Source organism: Oncorhynchus keta, unplaced genomic scaffold (genome assembly GCF_023373465.1).
Source record: "Oncorhynchus keta strain PuntledgeMale-10-30-2019 unplaced genomic scaffold, Oket_V2 Un_contig_18015_pilon_pilon, whole genome shotgun sequence".
Classification (NCBI taxonomy): domain Eukaryota; kingdom Metazoa; phylum Chordata; class Actinopteri; order Salmoniformes; family Salmonidae; genus Oncorhynchus; species Oncorhynchus keta.
The window spans coordinates 26,106-46,629 of NW_026280700.1; the positions used below are offsets into that span (position 1 = coordinate 26,106).

General features: G+C 43.1%; 2 protein-coding genes and 1 long non-coding RNA gene across 4 annotated transcripts; all 3 read right to left on the reverse strand.

Moving 5' to 3' along the window:
• Positions 1-249: 249 nt before the first annotated feature.
• LOC127919981 (proline-rich protein HaeIII subfamily 1-like) lies at positions 250-3,365 on the reverse strand. Its single transcript, XM_052503830.1, has 2 exons — positions 3,361-3,365; positions 250-964 (listed from the first exon to the last, which is right to left on the reverse strand). The coding sequence occupies exons 1-2, from the start codon at positions 3,363-3,365 to the stop codon at positions 250-252; spliced, it is 720 nt and encodes a 239-aa protein (XP_052359790.1).
• Positions 3,366-5,615: 2,250 nt separating this feature from the next.
• Positions 5,616-7,133, reverse strand: LOC127919982 (polycystic kidney disease protein 1-like 3). Its single transcript, XM_052503831.1, has 8 exons — positions 6,993-7,133; positions 6,798-6,914; positions 6,525-6,758; positions 6,174-6,407; positions 5,979-6,056; positions 5,864-5,902; positions 5,676-5,824; positions 5,616-5,621 (listed from the first exon to the last, which is right to left on the reverse strand). The coding sequence occupies exons 1-8, from the start codon at positions 7,093-7,095 to the stop codon at positions 5,616-5,618; spliced, it is 960 nt and encodes a 319-aa protein (XP_052359791.1). The 5' UTR covers positions 7,096-7,133.
• A 3,943-nt stretch (positions 7,134-11,076) lies between these two features.
• LOC127919979 (uncharacterized) lies at positions 11,077-19,979 on the reverse strand. Of its 2 annotated transcripts, XR_008104658.1 has the most exons (4): positions 19,281-19,979; positions 18,335-19,237; positions 11,903-12,074; positions 11,077-11,303 (listed from the first exon to the last, which is right to left on the reverse strand). It is a non-coding gene; the product is annotated as an uncharacterized LOC127919979 (long non-coding RNA). The 2 variants fall into 2 exon arrangements; XR_008104657.1 differs by having other exon boundaries at positions 18,335-19,979.
• Positions 19,980-20,524: the final 545 nt, after the last annotated feature.

Sequence of the window (20,524 nt, forward strand, 5' to 3'; positions counted from 1 at the left end):
TCTCTGTTTTGGTCTGTTCTCTCTCTCTGTTTTGGTCTGTTCTCTCTCTCTGTTTTGGTCTGTTCTCTCAAGAATTAGAGGTTTACTGTCCACTCCGCCATTAAGGAATCAAACACCACACTAACAGAGCAACAGCCTGGAATAAAGTACCACAGTGTGTGAATCATAATACCCAGAAAACCTAGCGGTCAAACAGGGAAATGGTTCCAGACGTTTTTCCACCATTCATTTTTCCTGTAGCGGATTTTTTTAGAAACACGTAAAATAAGGTCTGTGTTTTGTGTCGGCTTCCCCTGGGGCGATGGTTTGTGTCGGCTTCCCCTGGGGCGATGGTTTGTGTCGGCTTCCCCTGGGGCGATGGTTTGTGTCGGCTTCCCCTGGGGCGATGTTTTGTGTCGGCTTCCCCTGGGGCGATGTTTTGTGTCGGCTTCCCCTGGGGCGATGTTTTGTGTCGGCTTCCCCTGGGGCGATGTTTTGTGTCGGCTTCCCCTGGGGCGATGGTTTGTGTCGGCTTCCCCTGGGGCGATGGTTTGTGTCGGCTTCCCCTGGGGCGATGGTTTGTGTCGGCTTCCCCTGGGGCGATGTTTTGTGTCGGCTTCCCCTGGGGCGATGGTTTGTGTCGGCTTCCCCTGGGGCGATGGTTTGTGTCGGCTTCCCCTGGGGTGATGTTTTGTGTCGGCTTCCCCTGGGGTGAAGTTTTGTGTCGGCTTCCCCTGGGGTGATGGTTTGTGTCGGCTTCCCCTGGGGTGAAGTTTGTGTCGGCTTCCCCTGGGGTGAAGTTTTGTGTCGGCTTCCCCTGGGGTGATGTTTTGTGTCGGCTTCCCCTGGGGTGAAGGTTTGTGTCGGCTTCCCCTGGGGTGAAGTTTTGTGTCGGCTTCCCCTGGGGTGAAGTTTTGTGTCGGCTTCCCCTGGGGTGAAGTTTTGTGTCGGCTTCCCCTGGGGTGAAGGTTTGTGTCGGCTTCCCCTGGGGTGATGGTTTATTACCGTGTAAATCTCTCTCAGACAAAGTGACTTGGCCTGTATTTACCTCCCCAAAATGAAATGCTAATTAGCTGCTAATGTGGCTATCATAAAGAACTACAAATACCATGATGATCTGGACCGGACTGACGAATCGAGGCAAAGGTAGGAATCCCGGGATTAACTATCTAAATGTATTCATGAATAAACTGTCTACATTTCTTTCAAATTGACAATTCTGTGAACCGTCTTGTGAAAGTTTTAAATTGACACAATACCTGTTAGTAAAGGTGTCAGATAGAGATGACCTACAGGATCTATACCTGTTAGTAAAGGTGTCAGATAGAGATGACCTACAGGATCTATACCTGTTAGTAAAGGTGTCAGATAGAGATGACCTACAGGATCTATACCTGTTAGTAAAGGTGTCAGATAGAGATGACCTACAGGATCTATACCTGTTAGTAAAGGTGTCAGATAGAGATGACCTACAGGATCTATACCTGTTAGTAAAGGTGTCAGATAGAGATGACCTACAGGATCTATACCTGTTAGTAAAGGTGTCAGATAGAGATGACCTACAGGATCTATACCTGTTAGTAAAGGTGTCAGATAGAGATGACCTACAGGATCTATACCTGTTAGTAAAGGTGTCAGATAGAGATGACCTACAGGATCTATACCTGTTAGTAAAGGTGTCAGATAGAGATGACCTGCAGGATCTATACCTGTTAGTAAAGGTGTCAGATAGAGATGACCTACAGGATCTATACCTGTTAGTAAAGGTGTCAGATAGAGATGACCTACAGGATCTATACCTGTTAGTAAAGGTGTCAGATAGAGATGACCTGCAGGATCTATACCTGTTAGTAAAGGTGTCAGATAGAGATGACCTACAGGATCTATACCTGTTAGTAAAGGTGTCAGATAGAGATGACCTACAGGATCTATACCTGTTAGTAAAGGTGTCAGATAGAGATGACCTACAGGATCTATACCTGTTAGTAAAGGTGTCAGATAGAGATGACCTACAGGATCTATACCTGTTAGTAAAGGTGTCAGCTAGAGATGACCTACAGGATCTATACCTGTTAGTAAAGGTGTCAGATAGAGATGACCTACAGGATCTATACCTGTTAGTAAAGGTGTCAGCTAGAGATGACCTACAGGATCTATACCTGTTAGTAAAGGTGTCAGATAGAGATGACCTACAGGATCTATACCTGTTAGTAAAGGTGTCAGATAGAGATGACCTACAGGATCTATACCTGTTAGTAAAGGTGTCAGATAGAGATGACCTACAGGATCTATACCTGTTAGTAAAGGTGTCAGATAGAGATGACCTACAGGATCTATACCTGTTAGTAAAGGTGTCAGCTAGAGATGACCTACAGGAGCATGCTGGGATTTGTAGTTTTGTACGATGTCTACTTTAATACTAATTAGCAATTCAGAATCGGAGAGTAAATAGAGTCGAACATATTGATAAAAGACACTTTTTAAATTAATTGTAGAAAAACTATTGAAAACATTTCCCTGTTTGACCGTTAGGTTTTATGGGTATTATGACACCCCCACTGTGGGGCTCTATAGCAGGGGGTTAACAGGGGAATAACAGGCTCACTCTGCCCTAACGGAAAATAAATGAGACCAGATGAAATGTCAGCATTCATGATGATAGTAATGTTGATCCCATCCATCGCTGGCTATTGATGATGCGAATCAGGTTCTGAAGACTGGGATTAACGCGGGTCACGTCCGAGTCCAGTCCACAGCCTGATAATACCAGACCAGGTAGGACTCCCTCCTGAATAAGTTCCAGACGATGTAGTCTATTCTAATAGGTTATAGGCCGTGTTTAAATCTAGCGTAGGCCTAACTAAGCCCTGAACCAGGAGTTAAATATCCATGATGGTAAAAGCCAACTAACTGCAGACAGTTTATCTGTGGGACAATAACATGTGTTTCAGTCCCCTGTTAGAAAAACACTTTCTGACAGAAAACATTCTGACATTGTAGAGCCAAATCCACAACACAGACACACCCATCATCATTTAAACCACCTGACTGTTGACCTCTGAGTTCCATTAGCTGAGTCTGGAAGACAGAGTGACCAGAGAGGTCTGACTGGAGACCACAGACCTGTAGACTAATCTACACACCCATCATCATCTAAACCACCTGACTGTTGACCTCTGAGTTCCATTAGCTGAGTCTGGAAGACAGAGTGACCAGAGAGGTCTGACTGGAGACCACAGACCTGTAGACTAATCTACACACCCATCATCATCTAAACCACCTGACTGTTGACCTCTGAGTTCCATTAGCTGAGTCTGGAAGACAGAGTGACCAGAGAGGTCTGACTGGAGACCACAGACCTGTAGACTAATCCACACACACGTCATTCTCTTACCACAATGTCAACTCAGCTATTACGTCATCTATCTACTTTCTCTGTGTAGTCAACACCACCTTCACACTTAACCACCTTCACACAGGTTATAAAACACATACTAACGGCTGTTCTTCTGTCTCCTCCAGGACCCTCCAGGTGATTAGGTGGAGTAGACAGTCCAGACAGGAGTAATGGAGCATGGAAGAGAGGTAATGGTGGTAATGGTCTGGGAGGATCCATTAGTAGAGTCTGATTGATTTCATTCTCCGAGCTCTACTAATCATCCTAGACAACAGCAGATAACACCCCCACAACATACTACAACCAGCCACTCTAGTTATAGATGTACAGTACACAGAGCCAATAACACCACCACAACACACTACAACCAGCCTCTCTAGTTATAGATGTACAGTACACAGAGCCAATAACACCACCACAACATACTACAACCAGCCTCTCTAGTTATAGATGTACAGTACACAGAGCCAATAACACCACCACAACATACTACAACCAGCCTCTCTAGTTATAGATGTACAGTACACAGAGCCAATAACACCACCACAACATACTACAACCAGCCACTCTAGTTATAGATGTACAGTACACAGAGCCAATAACACCACCACAACATACTACAACCAGCCACTCTAGTTATAGATGTACAGTACACAGAGCCAATAACACCACCACAACATACTACAACCAGCCTCTCTAGTTATAGATGTACAGTACACAGAGCCAATAACACCCCCACAACATACTACAACCAGCCTCTCTAGTTATAGATGTACAGTACACAGAGCCAATAACACCCCCACAACATACTACAACCAGCCTCTCTAGTTATAGATGTACAGTACACAGAGCCAATAACACCCCCACAACATACTACAACCAGCCTCTCTAGTTATAGATGTACAGTACACAGAGCCAATAACACCCCCACAACACACTACAACCAGCCTCTCTAGTTATAGATGTACAGTACACACACACACACTGTTACATTCTGTTTTGGGTTTGTTTGTGTACACACCACTACTCCCCCACATACACACACCACTACCCCCCCCTCCCCCTCCCCCATCCACACACACCACTACTCAGACTCCCCACAAACTAAAACACATACCTTTGAGGGAAAAGTCACATGATCTGGCTGTATGCAAAGTCATGCTCACCTCAGTCGCCTGTGTTTACTGGAGAAACTGTCCAGATGTACAGGGACTCCACAAGGTCAGGAGAAACTGTCCAGATGTACAGGGACTCCACAAGGTCAGGAGAAACTGTCCAGATGTACAGGGACAGGGACTCCACAAGGTCAGGAGAAACTGTCCAGATGTACAGGGACTCCACAAGGTCAGGAGAAACTGTCCAGATGTACAGGGACTTCACAAGGTCAGGAGAAACTGTCCAGATGTACAGGGACAGGGACTTCACAAGGTCAGGAGAAACTGTCCAGATGTACAGGGACAGGGACTTCACAAGGTCAGGAGAAACTGTCCAGATGTACAGGGACTCCACAAGGTCAGGAGAAACTGTCCAGATGTACAGGGACAGGGACTTCACAAGGTCAGGAGAAACTGTCCAGATGTACAGGGACTTCACAAGGTCAGGAGAAACTGTCCAGACTGTCCAGATGTACAGGACTTCACAAGGTCAGGAGAAACTGTCCAGACAGGGACTTCACAAGGTCAGGAGAAACTGTCCAGATGTACAGGGACAGGGACTTCACAAGGTCAGGAGAAACTGTCCAGATGTACAGGACTTCACAAGGTCAGGAGAAACTGTCCAGATGTACAGGGACTTCACAAGGTCAGGAGAAACTGTCCAGATATACAGGGAATCCACAAGGTCAGGAGAAACTGTCCAGATGGGACTTCACAAGGTCAGGAGAAACTGTCCAGATATACAGGGAATCCACAAGGTCAGGAGAAGCTGTCCAGATGTACAGGGACAGGGACTTCACAAGGTCAGGAGAAACTGTCCAGATGTACAGGGACTTCACAAGGTCAGGAGAAACTGTCCAGATGTACAGGGACTCCACAAGGTCAGGAGAAGCTGTCCAGATGTACAGGGACTCCACAAGGTCAGGAGAAGCTGTCCAGATGTACAGGGACTCCACAAGGTCAGGAGAAGCTGTCCAGATGTACAGGGACTTCCAATACCACTGTAAACACAGTAGAGGTTGACCGATTAATCAGAATGGCCCATTAATTAGGTTCGATTTCAACTTTTCAGAACAATCGGCCGATTATGGCTGATTATATTGCACTCCACGAGGAGACTGCATGGCAGGCTGATCACCTGTTACTCCACGAGGAGACTGCGTGGCAGGCTGATCACCTGTTACTCCACGAGGAGACTGCGTGGCAGGCTGATCACCTGTTACTCCACGAGGAGACTGCGTGGCAGGCTGATCACCTGTTACTCCACGAGGAGACTGCGTGGCAGGCTGACCACCTGTTACTCCATGAGGAGACTGCATGGCAGGCTGATCACCTGTTACTCCACGAGGAGACTGCATGGCAGGCTGATCACCTGTTACTCCACAGGAGACTGCATGGCAGGCTGATCACCTGTTACTCCACAGGAGACTGCATGGCAGGCTGACCACCTGTTACTCCACGAGGAGACTGCATGGCAGGCTGACCACCTGTTACTCCACGAGGAGACTGCATGGCAGGCTGACCACCTGTTACTCCACGAGGAGACTGCGTGGCAGGCTGACCACCTGTTACTCCACGAGGAGACTGCGTGGCAGGCTGACCACCTGTTACTCCACGAGGAGACTGCATGGCATGCTGATCACCTGTTACTCCACGAGGAGACTGCATGGCAGGCTGACCACCTGTTACTCCACGAGGAGACTGCGTGGCAGGCTGATCACCTGTTACTCCACGAGGAGACTGCGTGGCAGGCTGATCACCTGTTACTCCACGAGGAGACTGCATGGCAGGCTGATCACCTGTTACTCCACGAGGAGACTGCATGGCAGGCTGACCACCTGTTACTCCACGAGGAGACTGCATGGCAGGCTGATCACCTGTTACTCCACGAGGAGACTGCGTGGCAGGCTGATCACCTGTTACTCCACGAGGAGACTGCGTGGCAGGCTGACCACCTGTTACTCCACGAGGAGACTGCGTGGCAGGCTGACCACCTGTTACTCCACGAGGAGACTGCATGGCAGGCTGACCACCTGTTACTCCACGAGGAGACTGCATGGCAGGCTGACCACCTGTTACTCCACGAGGAGACTGCATGGCAGGCTGACCACCTGTTACTCCACGAGGAGACTGCGTGGCAGGCTGATCACCTGTTACTCCACGAGGAGACTGCATGGCAGGCTGATCACCTGTTACTCCACGAGGAGACTGCATGGCAGGCTGACCACCTGTTACTCCATGAGGAGACTGCATGGCAGGCTGACCACCTGTTACTCCACGAGGAGACTGCATGGCAGGCTGACCACCTGTTACTCCACGAGGAGACTGCATGGCAGGCTGACCACCTGTTACTCCACGAGGAGACTGCATGGCAGGCTGATCACCTGTTACTCCACGAGGAGACTGCGTGGCAGGCTGATCACCTGTTACTCCACGAGGAGACTGCGTGGCAGGCTGATCACCTGTTACTCCACGAGGAGACTGCATGGCAGGCTGATCACCTGTTACTCCACGAGGAGACTGCATGGCAGGCTGACCACCTGTTACTCCACGAGGAGACTGCATGGCAGGCTGATCACCTGTTACTCCACGAGGAGACTGCGTGGCAGGCTGACCACCTGTTACTCCACGAGGAGACTGCGTGGCAGGCTGATCACCTGTTACTCCACGAGGAGACTGCATGGCAGGCTGACTACCTGTTACGCGAGTGCAGGCAGCAAGGAGCCATGGTAAGTTACTAGCTGGCATTAAACTTATCTTGTAAAAAAAAACAATCGATCTTAACATAATCACGGGTTAACTACACATGGTTGATGATATTACTAGTTTAACTAGCTTGTCCTGTGTTGCATATATAATATATTATATATATATATAATCAATGCGGTGCCTGAAACTGTGTCCCTTCTCTTGCGTTCAGGGTATACGTAGCAGAGTCAGGGTATACGTAGCAGAGTCAGGGTATACGTAGCAGAGTCAGGGTATACGTAGCAGAGTCAGGGTATACGTAGCAGAGTCAGGGTATACGTAGCAGAGTCAGGGTATACGTAGCAGAGTCAGGGTACATGTAGCAGAGTCAGGGTATACGTAGCAGAGTCAGGGTATACGTAGCAGAGTCAGGGTATACGTAGCAGAGTCAGGGTATACGTAGCAGAGTCAGGGTATACGTAGCAGAGTCAGGGTATACGTAGCAGAGTCAGGGTATACGTAGCAGAGTCAGGGTATACGTAGCAGAGTCAGGGTACATGTAGCAGAGTCAGGGTACATGTAGCAGAGTCAGGGTATACGTAGCAGAGTCAGGGTATACGTAGCAGAGTCAGGGTATACGTAGCAGAGTCAGGGTATACGTAGCAGAGTCAGGGTATACGTAGCAGAGTCAGGGTATACGTAGCAGAGTCAGGGTACACGTAGCAGAGTCAGGGTATACGTAGCAGAGTCAGGGTATACGTAGCAGAGTCAGGGTATACGTAGCAGAGTCAGGGTATACGTAGCAGAGTCAGGGTATACGTAGCAGAGTCAGGGTATACGTAGCAGAGTCAGGGTAGCAGAGTCAGGGTAGCAGAGTCAGGGTAGCAGAGTCAGGGTATACGTAGCAGAGTCAGGGTATATGTAGCAGAGTCAGGGTATATGTAGCAGAGTCAGGGTATATGTAGCAGAGTCAGGGTACATGTAGCAGAGTCAGGGTATATGTAGCAGAGTCAGGGTATATGTAGCAGAGTCAGGGTATATGTAGCAGAGTCAGGGTATATGTAACAGAGTCAGGGTATATGTAGCAGAGTCAGGGTATACGTAGCAGAGTCAGGGTATACGTAGCAGAGTCAGGGTATACGTAGCAGAGTCAGGGTAGCAGAGTCAGGGTAGCAGAGTCAGGGTAGCAGAGTCAGGGTATACGCAGAGTCAGGGTATATGTAGCAGAGTAAGGGTATATGTAGCAGAGTAAGGGTATATGTAGCAGAGTAAGGGTATACGTAGCAGAGTCAGGGTATACGCAGAGTCAGGGTATATGTAGCAGAGTCAGGGTATATGTAGCAGAGTAAGGGTATACGTAGCAGAGTAAGGGTATACGTAGCAGAGTCAGGGTATACGTAGCAGAGTCAGGGTATACGAAGCAGAGTCAGGGTATACGAAGCAGAGTCAGGGTATACGTAGCAGAGTCAGGGTATACGTAGCAGAGTAAGGGTATACGTAGCAGAGTAAGGGTATACGTAGCAGAGTAAGGGTATACGTAGCAGAGTCAGGGTATATGTAGCAGAGTCAGGGTATACGTAGCAGAGTCAGGGTATACGTAGCAGAGTAAGGGTATACGTAGCAGAGTAAGGGTATACGTAGCAGAGTCAGGGTATACGAAGCAGATTCAGGGTATACGAAGCAGAGTCAGGGTATACGAAGCAGAGTCAGGGTATACGTAGCAGAGTCAGGGTATACGTAGCAGAGTCAGGGTATACGTAGCAGAGTCAGGGTATACGTAGCAGAGTCAGGGTATACGAAGCAGAGTCAGGGTATACGTAGCAGAGTCAGGGTATACGTAGCAGAGTCAGGGCATATGTAGCAGAGTCAGGGTATACGTAGCAGAGTCAGGGTATATGTAGCAGAGTCAGGGTATATGCAGCAGAGTCAGGGTATATGTAGCAGAGTCAGGGTACATGTAGCAGAGTCAGGGTACATGTAACAGAGTCAGGGTATATGTAACAGAGTCTCTAATGAAGCAAGCTAAATGTCACGTTGCTTAGCTAGCTAAATGACACGTTTGCTTAGCTAGCTAAATGACACGTTTGCTTAGCTAGCTAAATGACACGTTTGCTTAGCTAGCTAAATGACACGTTTGCTTAGCTAGCTAAATGACACGTTTGCTTAGCTAGCTAAATGACACGTTTGCTTAGCTAGCTAAATGACACGTTTGCTTAGCTAGCTAAATGACACGTTTGCTTAGCTAGCTAAATGACACGTTGCTTAGCTAGCTAAATGACACGTTGCTTAGCTAGCTAAATGACACGTTGCTTAGCTAGCTAAATGACACGTTGCTTAGCTAGCTAAATGACACGTTGCTTAGCTAGCTAAATGACACGTTGCTTAGCTAGCTAAATGAATAGGATACCTTCATGTATCTGAAAATACATGTTTACTGATGTTTACTGATCCTAAAACAGTACTTTACTGTATACCTCTGATGATAGAGATAAATGTGTAGTTGTGACTGTGCTCTTCAGAACGTGATGATATTACAACCAAATAGTTGGAACATTTATTTAACAATTCCTTGGAAACGGCACGTTGTTGTCAATGGTTTTAGCAGAGCTGGTTCTTGACCCCAGCAGACTAATTGAACGGTCTGCACCGTATTGCGTTTCTGATAAGGACCTTTACTATCCTAGGGGTGATAAACTAACCTCTCATATCTCTCCTTTACTATCCTAGGAGTGATAAACTAACCTCTCATATCTCTCCTTTACTATCCTAGGAGTGATAAACTAACCTCTCATATCTCTCCTTTACTATCCTAGGAGTGATAAACTAACCTCTCATATCTCTCCTTTACTATCCTAGGAGTGATAAACTAACCTCTCATATCTCTCCTTTACTATCCTAGGAGTGATAAACTAACCTCTCATATCTCTCCTTTACTATCCTAGGAGTGATAAACTAACCTCTCATATCTCTCCTTTACTATCCTAGGAGTGATAAACTAAACCTCTCATATCTCTCCTTTACTATCCTAGGAGTGATAAACTAACCTCTCATATCTCTCCTTTACTATCCTAGGAGTGATAAACTAACCTCTCATATCTCTCCTTTACTATCCTAGGAGTGATAAACTAACCTCTCATATCTCTCCTTTACTATCCTAGGAGTGATAAACTAACCCCTCATATCTCTCCTTTACTATCCTAGGAGTGATAAACTAACCTCTCATATCTCTCCTTTACTATCCTAGGAGTGATAAACTAACCCCTCATATCTCTCCTTTACTATCCTAGGGGTAATAAACTAACCTCTCATATCTCTCCTTTACTATCCTAGGAGTGATAAACTAACCTCTCATATCTCTCCTTTACTATCCTAGGAGTGATAAACTAACCTCTCATATCTCTCCTTTACTATCCTAGGAGTGATAAACTAACCTCTCATATCTCTCCTTTACTATCCTAGGAGTGATAAACTAACCTCTCATATCTCTCCTTATTGTCTCTCCTTTACTATCCTAGGAGTGATAAACTAACCTCTCATATCTCTCCTTATCTCTCCTTTACTATCCTAGGAGTGATAAACTAACCTCTCATATCTCTCCTTTACTATCCTAGGAGTGATAAACTAACCTCTCATATCTCTCCTTTACTATCCTAGGAGTGATAAACTAACCTCTCATATCTCTCCTTTACTATCCTAGGAGTGATAAACTAACCTCTCATATCTCTCCTTTACTATCCTAGGGTGGGTGATAAACTAACCTCTCATATCTCTCCTAGGGTGATTACCTCTCATATCTCTCCTTTACTATCCTAGGAGTGATAAACTAACCTCTCATATCTCTCCTTTACTATCCTAGGGTGATAAACTAACCTCTCATATCTCTCCTTTACTATCCTAGGAGTGATAAACTAACCTCTCATATCTCTCCTTTACTATCCTAGGAGTGATAAACTAACCTCTCATATCTCTCCTTTACTATCCTAGGAGTGATAAACTAACCTCTCATATCTCTCCTTTACTATCCTAGGAGTGATAAACTAACCTCTCATATCTCTCCTTTACTATCCTAGGAGTGATAAACTAACCTCTCATATCTCTCCTTTACTATCCTAGGGTGATAAACTAACCTCTCATATCTCTCCTTTACTATCCTAGGAGTGATAAACTAACCTCTCATATCTCTCCTTTACTATCCTAGGGGTGATAAACTAACCTCTCATATCTCTCCTTTACTATCCTAGGAGTGATAAACTAACCTCTCATATCTCTCCTTTACTATCCTAGGGTGATAAACTAACCTCTCATATCTCTCCTTTACTATCCTAGGGTGATAAACTAACCTCTCATATCTCTCCTTTACTATCCTAGGAGTGATAAACTAACCTCTCATATCTCTCCTTTACTATCCTAGGGTGATAAACTAACCTCTCATATCTCTCCTTTACTATCCTAGGAGTGATAAACTAACCTCTCATATCTCTCCTTTACTATCCTAGGAGTGATAAACTAACCTCTCATATCTCTCCTTTACTATCCTAGGAGTGATAAACTAACCTCTCATATCTCTCCTTTACTATCCTAGGAGTGATAAACTAACCTCTCATATCTCTCCTTTACTATCCTAGGAGTGATAAACTAACCTCTCATATCTCTCCTTTTACTATCCTAGGAGTGATAAACTAACCTCTCATATCTCTCCTTTACTATCCTAGGGGTGATAAACTAACCTCTCATATCTCTCCTTTACTATCCTAGGAGTGATAAACTAACCTCTCATATCTCTCCTTTACTATCCTAGGAGTGATAAACTAACCTCTCATATCTCTCCTTTACTATCCTAGGAGTGATAAACTAACCTCTCATATCTCTCCTTTACTATCCTAGGAGTGATAAACTAACCTCTCATATCTCTCCTTTACTATCCTAGGGGTGATAAACTAACCTCTCATATCTCTCCTTTACTATCCTAGGGTGATAAACTAACCTCTCATATCTCTCCTTTACTATCCTAGGAGTGATAAACTAACCTCTCATATCTCTCCTCCTTTACTATCCTAGGGTGATAAACTAACCTCTCATATCTCTCCTTTACTATCCTAGGAGTGATAAACTAACCTCTCATATCTCTCCTTTACTATCCTAGGAGTGATAAACTAACCTCTCATATCTCTCCTTTACTATCCTAGGAGTGATAAACTAACCTCTCATATCTCTCCTTTACTATCCTAGGAGTGATAAACTAACCTCTCATATCTCTCCTTTACTATCCTAGGAGTGATAAACTAACCTCTCATATCTCTCCTTTACTATCCTAGGAGTGATAAACTAACCTCTCATATCTCTCCTTTACTATCCTAGGAGTGATAAACTAACCTCTCATATCTCTCCTTTACTATCCTAGGAGTGATAAACTAACCTCTCATATCTCTCCTTTACTATCCTAGGAGTGATAAACTAACCTCTCATATCTCTCCTACTATTGTCTCTCCTCCTTTACTATCCTAGGAGTGATAAACTAACCTCTCATATCTCTCCTTTACTATCCTAGGAGTGATAAACTAACCTCTCATATCTCTCCTTTACTATCCTAGGAGTGATAAACTAACCTCTCATATCTCTCCTTTACTATCCTAGGAGTGATAAACTAACCTCTCATATCTCTCCTTTACTATCCTAGGAGTGATAAACTAACCTCTCATATCTCTCCTTTACTATCCTAGGAGTGATAAACTAACCTCTCATATCTCTCCTTTACTATCCTAGGAGTGATAAACTAACCTCTCATATCTCTCCTTTACTATCCTAGGAGTGATAAACTAACCTCTCATATCTCTCCTTTACTATCCTAGGAGTGATAAACTAACCTCTCATATCTCTCCTTTACTATCCTAGGGGTGATAAACTAACCTCTCATATCTCTCCTTTACTATCCTAGGAGTGATAAACTAACCTCTCATATCTCTCCTTTACTATCCTAGGAGTGATAAACTAACCTCTCATATCTCTCCTTTACTATCCTAGGAGTGATAAACTAACCTCTCATATCTCTCCTTTACTATCCTAGGAGTGATAAACTATCCTCTCATATCTCTCCTTTACTATCCTAGGAGTGATAAACTAACCTCTCATATCTCTCCTTTACTATCCTAGGGGTGATAAACTAACCTCTCATATCTCTCCTTATTGTCTCTCCTTTACTATCCTAGGAGTGATAAACTAACCTCTCATATCTCTCCTTTACTATCCTAGGGGTGATAAACTAACCTCTCATATCTCTCCTTATTGTCTCTCCTTTACTATCCTAGGAGTGATAAACTAACCTCTCATATCTCTCCTTTACTATCCTAGGAGTGATAAACTAACCTCTCATATCTCTCCTTTACTATCCTAGGGGTGATAAACTAACCTCTCATATCTCTCCTTTACTATCCTAGGAGTGATAAACTAACCTCTCATATCTCTCCTTTACTATCCTAGGAGTGATAAACTAACCTCTCATATCTCTCCTTTACTATCCTAGGAGTGATAAACTAACCTCTCATATCTCTCCTTTACTATCCTAGGGTGATAAACTAACCTCTCATATCTCTCCTTTACTATCCTAGGAGTGATAAACTCAACCTCCTCATATCTCTCCTTTACTATCCTAGGAGTGATAAACTAACCTCTCATATCTCTCCTTTACTATCCTAGGAGTGATAAACTAACCTCTCATATCTCTCCTTTACTATCCTAGGAGTGATAAACTAACCTCTCATATCTCTCCTTTACTATCCTAGGGGTGATAAACTAACCTCTCATATCTCTCCTTTACTATCCTAGGAGTGATAAACTAACCTCTCATATCTCTCCTTTACTATCCTAGGGTGATAAACTAACCTCTCATATCTCTCCTTTACTATCCTAGAGTGATAAACTAACCTCTCATATCTCTCCTTTACTATCCTAGGAGTGATAAACTAACCTCTCATATCTCTCCTTTACTATCCTAGGAGTGATAAACTAACCTCTCATATCTCTCCTTTACTATCCTAGGAGTGATAAACTAACCTCTCATATCTCTCCTTTACTATCCTAGGAGTGATAAACTAACCTCTCATATCTCTCCTTTACTATCCTAGGGTGATAAACTAACCTCTCATATCTCTCCTTTACTATCCTAGGAGTGATAAACTAACCTCTCATATCTCTCCTTTACTATCCTAGGAGTGATAAACTAACCTCTCATATCTCTCCTTTACTATCCTAGGAGTGATAAACTAACCTCTCATATCTCTCCTTTACTATCCTAGGAGTGATAAACTAACCTCTCATATCTCTCCTTTACTATCCTAGGAGTGATAAACTAACCTCTCATATCTCTCCTTTACTATCCTAGGAGTGATAAACTAACCTCTCATATCTCTCCTTTACTATCCTAGGAGTGATAAACTAACCTCATATCTCTCCTTTACTATCCTAGGAGTGATAAACTAACCTCTCATATCTCTCCTTTACTATCCTAGGAGTGATAAACTAACCTCTCATATCTCTCCTTTACTATCCTAGGTCTCTCTTTACTATCCTAGTGATAAACTAACCTCTCATATCTCTCCTTTACTATCCTAGGAGTGATAAACTAACCTCTCATATCTCTCCTTTACTATCCTAGGAGTGATAAACTAACCTCTCATATCTCTCCTTTACTATCCTAGGAGTGATAAACTAACCTCTCATATCTCTCCTTTACTATCCTAGGAGTGATAAACTAACCTCTCATATCTTACTATCCTAGGAGTGATAAACTAACCTCTCATATCTCTCCTTTACTATCCTAGGAGTGATAAACTAACCTCTCATATCTCTCCTTTACTATCCTAGAGTGATAAACTAACCTCTCATATCTCTCCTTTACTATCCTGAGGGTGATAAACTAACCTCTCATATCTCTCCTTTACTATCCTAGGAGTGATAAACTAACCTCTCATATCTCTCCTTATTGTCTCTCCTTTACTATCCTAGGAGTGATAAACTAACCTCTCATATCTCTCCTTTACTATCCTAGGAGTGATAAACTAACCTCTCATATCTCTCCTTTACTATCCTAGGAGTGATAAACTAACCTCTCATATCTCTCCTTTACTATCCTAGGAGTGATTAACCTCTCTATCTCTCCTTTACTATCCTAGGAGTGATAAACTAACCTCTCATATCTCTCCTTTACTATCCTAGGAGTGATAAACTAACCTCTCATATCTCTCCTTTACTATCCTAGGAGTGATAAACTAACCTCTCATATCTCTCCTTTACTATCCTAGGAGTGATAAACTAACCTCTCATATCTCTCCTTTACTATCCTAGGGTGATAAACTAACCTCTCATATCTCTCCTTTACTATCCTAGGAGTGATAAACTAACCTCTCATATCTCTCCTTTACTATCCTAGAGTGATAAACTAACCTCTCATATCTCTCCTTTACTATCCTAGGAGTGATAAACTAACCTCTCATATCTCTCCTTTACTATCCTAGGAGTGATAACCTCTCATATCTCTCTTTACTATCCTAGTGATAAACTAACCTCTCATATCTCTCCTTTACTATCCTAGGAGTGATAAACTAACCTCTCATATCTCTCCTTTACTATCCTAGGAGTGATAAACTAACCTCTCATATCTCTCCTTTACTATCCTAGGAGTGATAAACTCTCATATCTCTCATATCTCTCCTTTACTATCCTAGGAGTGATAAACTAACCTCTCATATCTCCTCTCTTTACTATCCTAGGAGTGATAAACTAACCTCTCATATCTCTCCTTTACTATCCTAGGAGTGATAAACTAACCTCTCATATCTCTCCTTTACTATCCTAGGAGTGATAAACTAACCTCTCATATCTCTCCTTTACTATCCTAGGAGTGATAAACTAACCTCTCATATCTCTCCTTTACTATCCTAGGAGTGATAAACTAACCTCTCATATCTCTCCTTTACTATCCTAGGAGTGATAAACTAACCTCTCATATCTCTCCTTTACTATCCTAGGAGTGATAAACTAACCTCTCATATCTCTCCTTTACTATCCTAGGAGTGATAAACTAACCTCTCATATCTCTCCTTTACTATCCTAGGAGTGATAAACTAACCTCTCATATCTCTCCTTTACTATCCTAGGAGTGATAAACTAACCTCTCATATCTCTCCTTTACTATCCTAGGAGTGATAAACTAACCTCTCATATCTCTCCTTTACTATCCTAGGAGTGATAAACTAACCTCTCATATCTCTCCTTTACTATCCTAGGAGTGATAAACTAACCTCTCATATCTCTTACTATCCTAGGATTGTCTCTCCTTTACTATCCTAGGAGTGATAAACTAACCTCTCATATCTCTCCTTTACTATCCTAGGAGTGATAAACTAACCTCTCTTTACTATCTCTCCTTATTGTCTCTCCTTTACTATCCTAGGAGTGATAAACTAACCTCTCATATCTCTCCTTTACTATCCTAGGAGTGATAAACTAACCTCTCATATCTCTCCTTTACTATCCTAGGAGTGATAAACTAACCTCTCATATCTCTCCTTTACTATCCTAGGAGTGATAAACTAACCTCTCATATCTCTCCTTTACTATCCTAGGAGTGATAAACTAACCTCTCATATCTCTCCTTTACTATCCTAGGAGTGATAAACTAACCTCTCATATCTCTCCTTTACTATCCTAGGAGTGATAAACTAACCTCTCATATCTCTCCTTTACTATCCTAGAGTGATAAACTAACCTCTCATATCTCTCCTTTACTATCCTAGGAGTGATAAACTAACCTCTCATATCTCTCCTTTACTATCCTAGGAGTGATAAACTAACCTCTCATATCTCTCCTTTACTATCCTAGTGAGTGATAAACTAACCTCTCATATCTCTCCTTTACTATCCTAGGAGTGATAAAAACTCATATCTCTCCTTTCTCATATCTCTCCTTTACTATCCTAGGAGTGATAAACTAACCTCTCATATCTCTCCTTTACTATCCTAGGAGTGATAAACTAACCTCTCATATCTCTCCTTTACTATCCTAGGAGTGATAAACTAACCTCTCATATCTCTCCTTTACTATCCTAGGAGTGATAAACTAACCTCTCATATCTCTCCTTTACTATCCTAGGAGTGATAAACTAACCTCTCATATCTCTCCTTTACTATCCTAGGAGTGATAAACTAACCTCTCATATCTCTCCTTTACTATCCTAGGAGTGATAAACTAACCTCTCATATCTCTCCTTTACTATCCTAGGGGTGATAAACTAACCTCTCATATCTCTCCTTTACTATCCTAGGGTGATAAACTAACCTCTCATATCTCTCCTTTACTATCCTAGGAGTGATAAACTAACCTCTCATATCTCTCCTTTACTATCCTAGGAGTGATAAACTAACCTCTCATATCTCTCCTTTACTATCCTAGGAGTGATAAACTAACCTCTCATATCTCTCCTTTACTATCCTAGGAGTGATAAACTAACCTCTCATATCTCTCCTTTACTATCCTAGGAGTGATAAACTAACCTCTCATATCTCTCCTTTACTATCCTAGGAGTGATAAACTAACCTCTCATATCTCTCCTTTACTATCCTAGGAGTGATAAACTAACCTCTCATATCTCTCCTTTACTATCCTAGGAGTGATAAACTAACCTCTCATATCTCTCCTTTACTATCCTAGGAGTGATAAACTAACCTCTCATATCTCTCCTTTACTATCCTAGGAGTGATAAACTAACCTCTCATATCTCTCCTTTACTATCCTAGGAGTGATAAACTAACCTCTCATATCTCTCCTTTACTATCCTAGGAGTGATAAACTAACCTCTCATATCTCTCCTTTACTATCCTAGGAGTGATAAACTAACCTCTCATATCTCTCCTTTACTATCCTAGGAGTGATAAACTAACCTCTCATATCTCTCCTTTACTATCCTAGGAGTGATAAACTAACCTCTCATATCTCTCCTTTACTATCCTAGGGGTGATAAACTAACCTCTCATATCTCTCCTTTACTATCCTAGGAGTGATAAACTAACCTCTCATATCTCTCCTTTACTCTCCTTTCTATCCTAGGAGTGATAAACTAACCTCTCATATCTCTCCTTTACTATCCTAGGAGTGATAAACTAACCTCTCATATCTCTCCTTTACTATCCTAGGGGTGATAAACTAACCTCTCATATCTCTCCTTTACTATCCTAGGAGTGATAAACTAACCTCTCATATCTCTCCTTTACTATCCTAGGAGTGATAAACTAACCTCTCATATCTCTCCTTTACTATCCTAGGGGTGATAAACTAACCTCTCATATCTCTCCTTTACTATCCTAGGAGTGATAAACTAACCTCTCATATCTCTCCTTTACTATCCTAGGAGTGATAAACTAACCTCTCATATCTCTCCTTTACTATCCTAGGAGTGATAAACTAACCTCTCATATCTCTCCTTTACTATCCTAGGAGTGATAAACTAACCTCTCATATCTCTCCTTTACTATCCTAGGAGTGATAAACTAACCTCTCATATCTCTCCTTTACTATCCTAGGAGTGATAAACTAACCTCTCATATCTCTCCTTTACTATCCTAGGAGTGATAAACTAACCTCTCATATCTCTCCTTTACTATCCTAGGAGTGATAAACTAACCTCTCATATCTCTCCTTTACTATCCTAGGGGTGATAAACTAACCTCTCATATCTCTCCTTTACTATCCTAGGAGTGATAAACTAACCTCTCATATCTCTCCTTTACTATCCTAGGAGTGATAAACTAACCTCTCATATCTCTCCTTTACTATCCTAGGAGTGATAAACTAACCTCTCATATCTCTCCTTTACTATCCTAGGAGTGATAAACTAACCTCTCATATCTCTCCTTTACTATCCTAGGAGTGATAAACTAACCTCTCATATCTCTCCTTTACTATCCTAGGAGTGATAAACTAACCTCTCATATCTCTCCTTTACTATCCTAGGAGTGATAAACTAACCTCTCATATCTCTCCTTTACTATCCTAGGGGTGATAAACTAACCTCTCATATCTCTCCTTTACTATCCTAGGGGTGATAAACTAACCTCTCATATCTCTCCTTTACTATCCTAGGAGTGATAAACTAACCTCTCATATCTCTCCTTTACTATCCTAGGAGTGATAAACTAACCTCTCATATCTCTCCTTTACTATCCTAGGAGTGATAAACTAACCTCTCATATCTCTCCTTTACTATCCTAGGGGTGATAAACTAACCTCTCATATCTCTCCTTATCATCTCTCCCATGTCCCCTCATATCTCTCCTTATCATCTCTCCCATATCCCCTCATATATCTCCTTATCATCTCTCCCATGTCCCCTCATATCTCTCCTTATCATCTCTCCCATATCCCCTCATATATCTCCTTATCATCTCTCCCATGTCCCCTCATATCTCTCCCATATCTCTCCTTATCATCTCTCCTTATCCCCTCATATCTCTCCCATATCCCCTAATATCTCTCACATATCCCCTCATATCTCTCCTTATCATCTCTCCTTATCCCCTCATATCTCTCCCATATCTCTCCTTATCCCCTCATATCTCTCCTTATCATCTCTCCCATATCCCCTCATATCTCTCATCCAATCCCTCCTCCGTCCTGCTCTCTTCTCTGTTCTCTTCTTTCCCTCCCTCCTCCGTCCTGCTCTCTTCTCTGTTCTCTTCTTTCCCTCCCTCCTCCGTCCTGCTCTCTTCTCTTCTTTCCCTCCCTCCCTCCTCCGTCCTGCTCTCTTCTCTGTTCTCTTCTTTCCCTCCCTCCTCCGTCCTGCTCTCTTCTGTTCTCTTTTTCCCTCCCTCCTCTGTCCTCTTCTCTTCTCTCTTCTCTTCTTTCCTCCTCCTCCTCCTGTCCTTCCCTCTCTTCTCTGTTCTCTTCTTTCCCTCCCCCTCCGTCCTCCGTCCTGCTCTCTTTCTCTTCTTTCCTTTCCCTCCCTCCTCCGTCCTGCTCTCTTCTCTGCTCTCTTCTTTCCCTCTCTCCTCCGTCCTGCTCTCTTCTCTGTTCTCCTCTCTGCTCTGCTGGTGTGGGACACTCCCTTCTAGAGTGGCTGGGGAAAGGCACAGCCTGATGAAAAACAGATGGAGCAGAGGAGAAAGGCAAGGAGGAATAGAGAGGAGAGAGGCAAGGAGGAATAGAGAGGAGAGAGGCAAGGAGGAAGAGAGAGGAGAGAGGCAAGGAGGAAGAGAGGAGAGAGGCAAGGAGGAAGAGAGAGGAGAGAGGCAAGGAGGAAGAGAGAGGAGAGAGGCA